This window comes from Microtus ochrogaster (genome assembly GCF_000317375.1).
Source record: "Microtus ochrogaster isolate Prairie Vole_2 chromosome 6 unlocalized genomic scaffold, MicOch1.0 chr6_random_2, whole genome shotgun sequence".
Taxonomy (NCBI): domain Eukaryota; kingdom Metazoa; phylum Chordata; class Mammalia; order Rodentia; family Cricetidae; genus Microtus; species Microtus ochrogaster.
Window position 1 is genome coordinate 1,962,612 of NW_004949095.1, and position 11,814 is coordinate 1,974,425.

At 46.5% G+C, this 11,814-nt stretch overlaps 1 protein-coding gene across 1 annotated transcript in view; it reads left to right on the plus strand.

Annotated features, from left to right (window-relative positions):
* Nmnat2 (nicotinamide nucleotide adenylyltransferase 2) overlaps positions 1-11,814 on the plus strand; it is a 175,724-nt gene extending 163,910 nt beyond the window's left edge. The window contains exons 9-11 of the mRNA XM_005363871.3: positions 4,044-4,145; positions 4,924-4,991; positions 8,095-11,814. Coding sequence (XP_005363928.1) covers positions 4,044-4,145; positions 4,924-4,991; positions 8,095-8,197 — 273 coding nt within the window. The 3' untranslated portion in view covers positions 8,198-11,814. The remainder of the gene's footprint in view (positions 1-4,043; positions 4,146-4,923; positions 4,992-8,094) is intronic.

The window sequence follows — 11,814 nt, forward strand, 5'->3', positions numbered from 1 at the left end:
TCCTCCTCCCCCTCCTCCTCCTTCTTCTTCTTCTTTAGACAGGGTTTCTCTGTGTTGCTTTATTGCCTGCCCTGGAACTAGCTCTTGTAGACAAGGCTGGCCTCGAACTCACAGAGATCCTTCTGTCTCTGCCTTCCTGAGTGTTAGGATTAAAGACATGCGCCACCACCACCTGGCTGAGAATATTTTTTCTAAAAGTACTGATGTCTAGGTCCTGTTCTGAGAGATTCTATTTTAATTGTTCCTGGATACGAGGTACATGTTTGGAATTTTCTTTTCTTTTTTTTTTCCCTCTTGGTTTTTCAAGACAGGGTTTCTCTGTAGCTTTGGAGCCTTTCCTGGAACTAGCTCTTGTAGACCAGGCTGGCCTCGAACTTACAGAGATCCGCCTGCCTCTTCTTCCTGAGTGCTGGGATTAAAGGCATGCGCCACCACCATTTGGCTATGTTTAGGATTTTCAAAGTTCCTTGAGTAATTATTTTTTATATTTTAAAATTGCATTTATTTATTTAGATTTGTTTATTTTGTGTATGCAAGTGTGGACATGCATGCATGTATCACAGGTCATCTACGAAGCTCAGAGAACAACTTGCAGGAGTTGGTTCTCTCCTACCATATGGGCCTAAGGAATTGAACTCAGATTATTGGGCTTGGTGGTAAGTGCCTCTGCCCACTGAGCCATCTCGCTGTCTCTCCTCAGCAGTTCTAATTCATAGATGAGTTTAAAGTCTGTCACTGAATAGTAAACCTGGTGCATGTTTCTACAAGCTGACAAGATGAGCCGGGTCTCCCTCCAGCGTCCTGTCTTGCTTCTCCTGAGCATTGCCAGGTCTGTAGGACAAAAGCCTTGAAGCACACTTGCTCAGTTTGGACCCCACCTAGATAAAATACATTGCTCTGTATCTCAGTGGCAGATCCAGTAGAGGCTGATACTGTCTATATCTAGCTTGTAGTCTCTCTCCACCTAGAGTGTTCAAGGCTGACCTTTTATTTTAATATCAGAGTTCTAGCTTCAATCCTATGTTAAGCAATAGGGAAAACAGAGTAAAGGTGGGTAGAAACACCCAAGGGTGTACACCACACACACATAGACAGACGCGCATGCAAGCACAAACACCATACCACGCTGTACACCACACTATACACACACTATACACCGTGCCACACCAAACACACATACCACATCACATACACCCTACACACCCCACCACACACTCAATACCCACCACACCACATATACCCTACACACCCCACCTTACACACATACACACACATGCTTGCACACACACCATACCACATTCACTATACACCACATTACATAGACACCATACACTATGCCACACCAAACACACATACCACACCACACACACATATACACACACACCACATGCACCACACACATACACACCGAATCAGACTTACAGTGACATTTTGACAGTGTGGAATTTTCTGGTAAAGAAGAATGGACCACTGACTGACTGTACCAGTTCTTTTTGGCCACCAACCAGCTCCCAAATCATGACACAAAGACTTCTTATTAGTCTTGCATGCTCGACCTAGTTTAGGCACGTTTCTGGCTTGTCCTTTTAACTTAAATGAACCTGTTTCTCTTCATTCGCCTTTTGACTCAGGGCTGTTTTCTTTCTTTCTGTGCATCCTTCTTCCACTGCTTCTCAAGTCTGGTCGGCTGGCAGGGATGGCTGCCTGGTTTCTTGCCCCTGAAATGTCTCTCATTTTTTCTTCCTTTTTTCTTTCATTTCTCCTCTCTTTGAGCCTAGATTTCTCCCATTTATTCTTTCTGCCTGGCGGCGCTGCCTGTCCTTGCTCCGCCTAGCTATTGGCCATTCAGCCTTCACTGGGCATGATGAAACCAATGTCACACATCTTTACATAGTTAATCACACACCCTCACTCTGTTAACCAACTGCAGCACAAAGAAACGGAACACACCTTTACACGGCTAAAGTAGCATTTCACGGCATAAATAAATGTAACATCTCTTTGCCTAGTTAAAATGATATTTCACAACAGACCCCAGTTCTTCATCATCTCTGTTTTTGTGACACTGGTTTGAAGAATTATGGGGGTTGGGGGAAATTCTGAGTCCTTTACCTCCAAAGCAGATCTTGCTCAGTGAGCTGACCTGCTCACAAGCATCCTCCTCCTCCTCCTCTGGGATCCCTAACTGGCAGGATCCAAACCTGCTCCAAACTTATCAAATGCTGTAAATGCCAAGCTCCTTGGAAATGAATATCAGCACATTTCTAGAAGGTGATTTGGTAATACGTCATAGGAGCATGAAATACTTCCGGTTCACACCTTTTTATACAATTATGTTACTTCTTATCCTGAGGAGAAAATTAGAGCTGCGGTAAAACATTTATGTATAAAGATGGTCATCAAAGTGTTTGCACCAAAATTATGTTGCAGTAACTGTGGAGTTACTATAATAAACTTTCCATACTGTATGACTATGATGAAATATAGAAAATGTTAAAACCCACGCTTCTGCATAATTTTTATTTATCTGGTCAAGTGCTCACCCATGTGGCTGGCCCTCAATAACCTTAATTATGTCCCAGAATCCTCTCTTACAATATAATGCTATATGAACACAAGTTGGGCTGGAGAGATGACCCTGTAGACTGTGTTTACAGAAGGCCCTAGTTGGATTCCTAACACTTGGATTAGGCAGCTCACAACTGTCCGTAACACCAGTGCCAGACAGATCGCTTCTGACCTCCATGGGCACCTGCACCCAAGTGTGCACGTGATCATGTGCACACGCAAACACACACACACATAGAGTTAAAACACATTAACTTTTAATTTTTTCCATGCCTGGGATGAGGATGCAGGGCCTTAGGTATGTTGGGGAAGCACCCTACTGTTGAGCTAAAGCCTCATGCTTTACATTTCAGTTTAATGCTAATGTGGTTCTAACACAGCTATTCACAGGAAAGCCAGGAAAGCCGTGGGATACACTGAGGGCTTAACTATGGGTACCTGAATTGTATGGTTGAGATTGATTTCAATTTTTTCCATATATCCTAAGCTTGTATTAGATCTATAATTAGAAAAAAAGAAAATAAAGAGCTGGTGTGGTGTCTCTTACCTGTAATCTCAGCATTTAGAAGGCTAAGTCAAGTCAATAGTGAGTTTGAGGCTAGCCTAGGCTATTTGTCATTTCAGCATTTGAAAGGCTAAGATAAGTAGAAGATGAGTTTGAGGCTAGCCTAGGCTATATGTTATTTCAGCATTTGGAAGTCTAAGACAAGTAGATAATGAGTTTGAGGCTAGCCTAGGCTATATGTCATTTCAGCATTTGGAAGGCTAACACAAGTTGATGGAGAGTTTGAGGCTAGCCTAGGCTATCTATATATCAAGATTTTTTCTCAACAACACTTCCAAAAAAGTTTTTTTTTATTGAAAGGATTTTATTTCTTATAAGAAATCAAGCTTCCACCAGAGGCTGAAATTACTTCCACCTCAGAAGTGACCCCCATAAGAATTAGCCAGCACCCCCATGACTACCTGTGCATATGTGATTCCTTCTGAGTGTGTCTCTGCTTGTGGTTGCAGAGTCCCACAGCTTACGACTGAAGCATGTGACGTAAGGGAGGAAAACAATATATTTCATGCTGTCCCACTCAGGGCTGAGGTAAACATACTGGACAACAGAATCCGTTTCACCCAGGAGGGTGTTCACTGGATCCTCATGCTCTCCTGCAACACTGTGAGCTCAAACAAAAGCTTTGAGGATTAGCAAGATCTTGTTCAGACATGCAAATGGGGGTTCATTCATTCTAGAAGTATCTTCTGAGCGTCTTCTGTGCCAAAGTTCCCACTTCTAGAGACTATTGTCAGCAGTTCAGGTTGCTGACTGATAGGGCTAAGGAGGTAAATTGGAAACTAATGTTTAAAGTTCCAGGTAAAACAACAGAATGTCACTGTTGCGGTCACTTGGTAGGAGGTTGGGTGACAGATTTCACCAAAGTTCTTTTGCTCTCTTCCTCCTTCCTTCTCCCTCCCTGTATCTCCAGATGGAGGTGATTGTTGGGGACTTTGGGATCGTGGTGGTGCCCCGGGATGCAGCTGACACAGACCGAATCATGAATCACTCCTCAATACTCCGCAAATACAAAGTGAGTCTTTCATCCCCTGCTGGTATATCCCTGAGATACAGCCCTTCTCTGAAACTTCTGGGGGCCTGGAAGAGTGGGGGAGCAAAAATAGCTGCTTAGTTAGGATTTCCATTGCTGTAAAGAGACACTATGACCATGGCAACTCTTCTGTTTTTTCAAAACAGGGCTTCTCTGTGTAGCCTTAGCTGTCCTGAAACTCATTCTGTAGACTAGGCTGGCCTTGAAGTCATAGAGATCTGCCTGCCTCTGCCTCCTGAGTGCTTCAGTTAAAGACCAGTGCCACTACCACCCAACTTACATCAACTTATTTTTTTTTCAAGACAGGTTTCTCTGTAGCTTTGGAAACTTTCCTGGAACTAGCTCTTGTAGACAGGCTGGCCTCGAACTCACAGAGATCCACCTGCTTCTGTCTCCTGAGTACTGGGATTAAAGGCGTGCACCACCACCACCCAACTTATGTCAGCTTTCATAAAGGAAAACATTTAATTGGGATGCATTACATACAGTTCAGAGGTTTAGTCCATTATTGTCTTTGTAGGAAGCATGGCAGCATGCAGGCAGATATGGTGCTGGGGAAGGAGCTGGGAGTTCTACATCTTGATCTGCAGGCGACAGAAGGCGACTCCATGTCACACTGGACATGGCTTGAGCATATGAGACCTCAAAGTTCACCCCCACAGTGGCACAGTTCCTCCAGCAAGGCCACACCTCTATAGTTTTACTCCCTATAGGCCCAACATCCACAAGAGGGACTGGTTGTTTTCTGCTTTCTTTCCAGAACAACATCATGGTGGTGAAGGATGACATCAACCATCCCATGTCTGTAGTCAGCTCCACCAAGAGCAGGTATGGTTGGCAATGACTGGGGACACCAGTCAAACTGCTTTAAAATTTTTTCATAGCTTTCCTCAGTCAAAGGCAACCTGTCTTGGTTAATTTTTCCATTTCTCTGATAAGACACCGTGACCAAGGCAACTAGCAGAAGAAAATGTTTTCTTGGGTCTTAAGAGTAACAGCCATGGTGGGAGCAGAGCAGCGAGCAGGCGGGTGTGGTGCTAGAGCAGTCGCTGAGAGCTCACATCTTGATCCACAACCATGAGGTAGAGAGACCTCAAAGCCCACCCCAGTAACTCACCTCCTCCAACAAGGTCAGACCTCCTAATCTTTTCCAAACAGTTCCACCAACTAGGCACCAAGTATCCAAATATATCAGCCCATGGGAGCAATTTCCATTCAAGCCATTACACAACACTTAGATTCAAGTGGACACCTGCTGTCCCAACACTCGGCCTCCTCTTTGGACTTCATGAATTTATCCCTGTTTACTTTTAAATGAGGAAACAGCGCATTAACTGATCTTAACTGGTTTGAGGGAAGAAGAGGATATATATATATATATATATATATATATAATATTTTTTTTAGTTTCAGACTCTTAGTTTCGGGTGCTGATAAAGTCATGCATTACTAGTAAAAATATAAGCCAGGCTGCCGTTAAAAGGGTCTCAAAATTCAGAGTTTCAAACAAGATAGCTGTATAGTTCTCACTTACAGAAGTCCAGAGGAACTGAATCTGGTCTCTTCAGTCTGAAGCTTCCTTGTTGGGAACATACCTACTGCCAAGATTGTTCTCAGCCAGTAGCAAAGAACAAGACGAAGACCGAGGCAGGACATTTGCCTTTAAGGTGAATCACCCAGGCACCACGGTTCATACAGTGAGGAGGTGGAGGCAGGAGGAAGACAACTCAGTGCTAGCCTGGGGTGCATAGCAAGAGCCTATCTCAAAAAATCAGTGAATAGGGACTGGAGAGATGTCTCAGTGGTGAAGGGCACTGGCTGCTCTTCCAGAGGACCCAGATTGGATTCCTAGCACCCACATGTCAACTCATGACCACCCATAACTACAATTCCAGGGGCTCCAAGGCCCTCTTCTGGTCTCTGCAGGTACCATACACATATGATACATAGATATTTATGCAAGCGAAACACCTATACACATAAAATAAGACTAAGTAAATCTTTTAAAAAAGGTAAATAATGAAGTGACCCAGAGTTGTAAGTTTACCACTGGCTCGTGGACAAAGGGCCTGGGAAAGGGTTTATTGTTCAGCAGCTGTATATCGAGATGGAACTAAAGGGGGAGGAATTAGCATTAGGGACTGTTAGCAGTCTCCGCCATGAACTCCAAGTGGAACTGGCCTGTGAAATGGTGAGCTATATAGGAGCTAGGAGTTTGGAAGTGTAAGCTGAGTGCCATGAGCATGTGCGGCAGGTAAAATGAGCTGGCTCAGCAGGTAAAAAGGCACCTGCTGGCCGGCCTAACCGCCTAAGTTTAGTCCCTGGAACACACGTGGGGGAAGGAGAGATCCAGCTCCTAAAAGAGGCCCTCTAAGTCCCATGCTTGCACTGTGGAACACACACACGCTCATACACATTTGCTAGTTAATTAATTGAAAAAAATTCCAGATCCAGATGAGCTCACAAAGTCAAGCAGTGAAGAGAAAGCTGCTCCCAGGAACATGGCAAGGTTTCTAGCATTTCCGTAAAGGCTGAGCTGAGGAGCAGTGAGAAGCCCCCAACAGGGATGCTGGGTAACCAAGGAAGAAGAGTCCAAAGGTGGAGCACTGTCTGTCACCTGGTCATGGAGCACTGTCACCTGGTCACGGAGCACTGTCACCTGGTCACATGTTTCAGAGAAGTCAAATAGACCAAGAACTCAAATAGTCTCCTGGACTTCTTCCCTTGGGAGGCAAAGATGGAGACAATCACAGGAGCAGCGGCCACTGGGAGGCTAAGGCAGAAACCAAGGATAGTGGGCAATGAAGGGGGCAGGGCTTTGATTCCAGCATGGCTGCGCCTTAGACTCAGAGATATTACTCTGGGGCACACAAACTCCTGTATTCCATTTGGTTCAACCAGACCACGATTTTCTGGACTTGGACTCAAACTTAGCTTCTCCACAGAGTCTGATAAAGTTGAAACTATCATTTGGAGACCACTTTTCACCACATTTCAATGTGCAGGGAGACACTTTAAGATGTGCTTTGTAAGGTAAAGGCAGGGTTTGCCTTGGAGCCAGGCACCACGCCAGGCTCAGTGACATTCTGAGACTGTTGTGTCAGGAATGAGCAGAGAGCTGAAGGCCAGAGGAAAAGTGTGCAGGGATCAGTTTGTCCCTGGAATCTTTCACCTGTTGCTGTCTGTCCACGGGCTCATGGCTAAGGGTTCCTGGAGGAGAGAAAGGTGAGCTCACGCTGAAGAATCCTCTAGGAGACCAGTTTTCAAGAGACCAGCAAGCAGAGAAACCCAAAGGGATAAACTAAGAGTTCTTAAAAATGCATGCAAAAAGTCTATTAAAAAAAATAACGGGAAAGCTAAAATGTCGATCCTTGGCTTGGCACAATGACTCCTTTAAATGATTGGCTGTAACTCACTTACATGTTACCTTAATTTACCAAAGGAAAAACTGAAGAAAAGGCTTAACTATCTTGCCTAACGGACCAATGAGATGGCTCTGTGGGGAAAGGCGCTTGTCCCCAAGGTTGACAACCTGAGTTCAGTCCCTGGGAGCCACCTGGTAAAGGACAGAACTGAGTACCACATATTGATTGCCCCCTGGTCTCCACACATATGCTGTGGTACATGTATGCACACAGAGAGACACACACATGTATCTATACATCAAGTAGGTAAATGTAAAAGAAAATAACTTTCCCAAGGTCTCTGAGCGACTCAAGTGGCAGGACAGAATGAAGGTGTCGCTGGGGGTGGAGGGACAGTCTGTGTGGGGATGGGGATCTTGCCGGTGCTGTTTGCTCAGCCCAACAAAGGCTGCTGTCACGGTGCTTAGGGCACCTTTAGATCCTTTCCTGAGAGGCAGAGGGCCGACCAGGGCTATGTGCTTTCTCAGGCACGGCTGTCTACGTGACTGCTCTTTCTTCTCACGCAGGCTGGCCCTGCAGCATGGGGACGGCCACGTCGTGGACTACCTGTCCCAGCCAGTCATCGACTACATCCTCAAGAGTCAGCTCTACATCAACGCCTCGGGCTAGCAACACCCAGCTCTCCACTCTACTCTCCCCATGTCCTCTGCCAACACACTGGCCCCTCCAGCCACTATCAGACCCCATTTTCTCTCTGCCTCTCTGTTTCTCTGTCTTCATCTTGACTGTTCTCCCCACTGACTGACGGAACGCCCACAGTGTGGGGGCCTGAGAAGAACCGTGGCATTTCCCATTCCACAGTCATTTTTGGATAAACTTTCCTCTAGTCTCCGGGTTGGGGGTGGGTAAAGGGAACAGGGTGGGAGTCGGGGGAAGTGCAGCCCTTGGAGATGTACTGGTGTCCGTCTCCCAGCATGCTCTAGAGAGGCGACTCTGGTGCCCATCCTCCCAGCATGCTCTGGGGACGTGGCTCAGGCTCTTGCCTTCCCAGCATGCCCTTTACCACAAAGGGCTACTTTTCTTTGTTTCTTTCCCTTTGTCTACTTTTTGTGGAACTTGGATGGAATCAGTGTGTGTGGTTTTTATGCTTGTAGTCTTGATGCTCTCCTGTGGTTTATTTCCCTTCTGACAGGACACCATAGCCAGTCTCAGCACTCCAGTGCATGAGGGCCACACCCAGGAAAGAAAGCAGAACCGCTTCTGCTTCAACACACATGCACGCACACACATGCACACAGATGTACACACACATGCACACAGATTCACACACACGCACACACACACACACACACACACACACACACACACCAGCAGCAACCCCAGACCCCTTTGGTCAGAAATAAGATGCTCAGGCCCTGAAACCTGGCACACACGTCTGGGAAGAGTAGAATTTCTCAGAACTTGAGTCCCTGGTTTCATATGACCATGGTCCTGAAGTTGTGTCTGACTGGTGGCATTGTGTGGGTTCCCTGCCAACCAGGCTTTTCCAGAGAGAAGAACCCCTTAGAGGCTATGGTAAGATGCATTCCTGGTAGTGAGAGGAATCACAGGTGAGACCAATGGCTGATAGCCCATTCATTTCTTCTGGAAACACACTCAAAATCCACTTGACCATAGAGAGTCTTTGCTAATTGGGATTATTTATTGCCCCTTTGGCTAGGAACTGCAAGCTCAGTCTGATCTGGGAGAATGTAGTTTGTTACCCTGAGGAGAATTCATGATCCCACACCCTCCACCTGAGGCTGCCCAGCTGAACCTAAAGCCCTTTCTTCCTTGGGAAGCGATCACCCTTGTTCCTGAATTGGCCCTATTGGTGTGCTGCAGAGCCCAGCAGCGGCAACCAATGCCCTGAACGTTTGCCTGTCAGGAATGGGTTCACAACAGAGCTGTCACCCCTATTTCTTCCCCACTCTCCTCCCCTTCTTCTACCTCTGAAGACAGTTTGGACCCTCACACCCTGCCCGGAGAGCTAGTAAAAAAATGACTTTTATGTTTTGTGTTTCCCATCGGGCCTCTGGCTCTTGAGTTCCTGGTTATTCACAAGGAATGGGTCCTGAGTACGAGGCTACTTTTAACTTCTAACATGAACATGGCCCAGGTGGGACTGAACAGGGGTAAAGCTCTCCACCTCGGGTTTCACTCTAACCTCCTTGGCTGACTCCAGGAGGAAGAAGTGGAGTCAACAGAGGCGCATAGAGCATTCCCGATCCGTGGTTCAGTAGACTGTAGGAATGACCTCCAGAGGGAAGAGATTATTTCTATAATCTAGAGGTCCAATGTCTGGCTAAAAGTCATGGGGGAAGAAAAAAAAAAACAGAGAAAACCTGCAGAATCCGTTTGCTCCCAAGCTCTTTGACATCGCGGGAGCAGAAACCCCTGGGAGTCAGTGTCTGGTGCAGGACCGTGCAGTGCACCCTGGGAAGCATGAGGAGAGATGCTGTTTCTGCAGTAAAAAGAAATCCGGGAGCTGGATTGCATGGCGTTTGGAAGGCTCTGGAGCTGCCGAGGGCCCACATAAACAGACCCGACAAAGACTACTCTTCTTTCGTTCCTTTGGTTCACTGTGTTCCTCTGGACTCTGAGTCTATTTGCTCCACAGCCTGAGATAAGGTCCCAGGCTAGCCCAGCACCCGCAGTGCAACAGGCAGGTAGGAGCAGGGAAGGGAAGGAAGTGAGCAGGTGAGCTGGGAGAACAGGTACAGAAGTGGGTTTCTGGGAGGCAGGAGGGCAGATTGTATCCTGGTGAGGTATGTGGAAACGGTTTCCTTTAACAAACAGAAACGAGTCCCTTTTTGGTGAAATTGTCCATCCACTTCCCTGTCTCTTTGTCCCTTTGTTGGAGCAAAGGCAGAACTTCTCCACTCCACCCTCACCCCATGAAGAGCAGCACAGTGTGACTGTGACCTGCCTCAGTCAAAACAGTTTTAAGCGGTACCTCACATGTCCTCAGGATAGCCTCTGGGCTCTGACTTGTCTTCTGGACTGCTGCTTCCTGGGAAGGCTGGCCCATCACTAGAATGGTCCAGAGATACCGATGAAGGCACAGACGGGAATGATCTGATCATTTCCTGCTGCCAGTAAACAACTTCCCTGCCACTTTTAAAGAAGAGGCTGATAGACAGACAGGAGGAAAACTTTAATAGCACTCTCCTCCAGGAACAGGGCTGCAGCGACCCTGGGTTGCCAGTCTGCCACACTCTCCCAGTCCCAGGTAAGCCTCAAGGCCCCTGGCTTTCATTTTCTTCGAATGTACATTGACCAGCAAAGGAAGTCTCTTACTGAAGTGCCTGAAATCACAGCTGGTTTCCAGAGACACTGCTCTCCCCATTTTGGCTTGGCCACATGTTCTAGTCTCAAGTTTCAGAATCTCTGAGAGAACCCACGAACTTGCTAGTCAAGTAAGTAGGAAGTAAAACTTGATAATCAAATGGCATCAAAAGCCAGAAGATTACAGAGAGCCCAAATTCACTCCCTTGCTCCGATATTCTCACACACACACTTGTAGGGGTCTAAGAGAAGCATGACTTCTATTTTCTGTTTCTATTAGAAAAGAAACGCCATACCAGGTGTGGTGGCCCATACCTGCAATCCCAGCATGGAGAGCTGGAGACGGGAGGATCAGGAGTTCAAGCCCAGCCTCCAGACACATAAGACCTTGTCTCAAAACAAAAACAACAGTGCAAAGAAAGCATAGGAAAAGCTCAGGCTCTCTCCCCAGGCTTCAGCAGTGGACGCAGCAGGCGAGCTAGAAGGATGGAGCCGGGCTGATGGAATTAAGACACCTTAGAGATAGCCCGTGATAAGAAGGAGGGTGTGATCTGCCCGGCTGACCAGACCCACACCTCCTGTGGGCTGACTGGTAAATTCAACTCCTTGTGTGGTTTTTGTGTAGTATGCGTTTGGATGTGTCCTAGGAGTCTGTTCCGGTTAGTTAGAAACGAGTTGTAGCACTTTCTCACCACCCTCAGTGGGGTCCCAGGGCCCTCAGCTTGATCCTCATGGGGTTGGAATGGGGAGAAGGAAGCTTTTTTTTGTAATCATATCATCTGCTGATTTAAGAGTGAGATTTACTTTATGAAAATCAACTCGTTAATAAAAACTCCAAGTTACAATACCATTTCACAGTGAAATATTTTTTAGTAGAGTTTTGTTGCTAGACTAGTCATGGGCAAGAGTTTTATCAGCAAAATGTTTCAATTATGTTAATAAACCAGACAATGCTACTA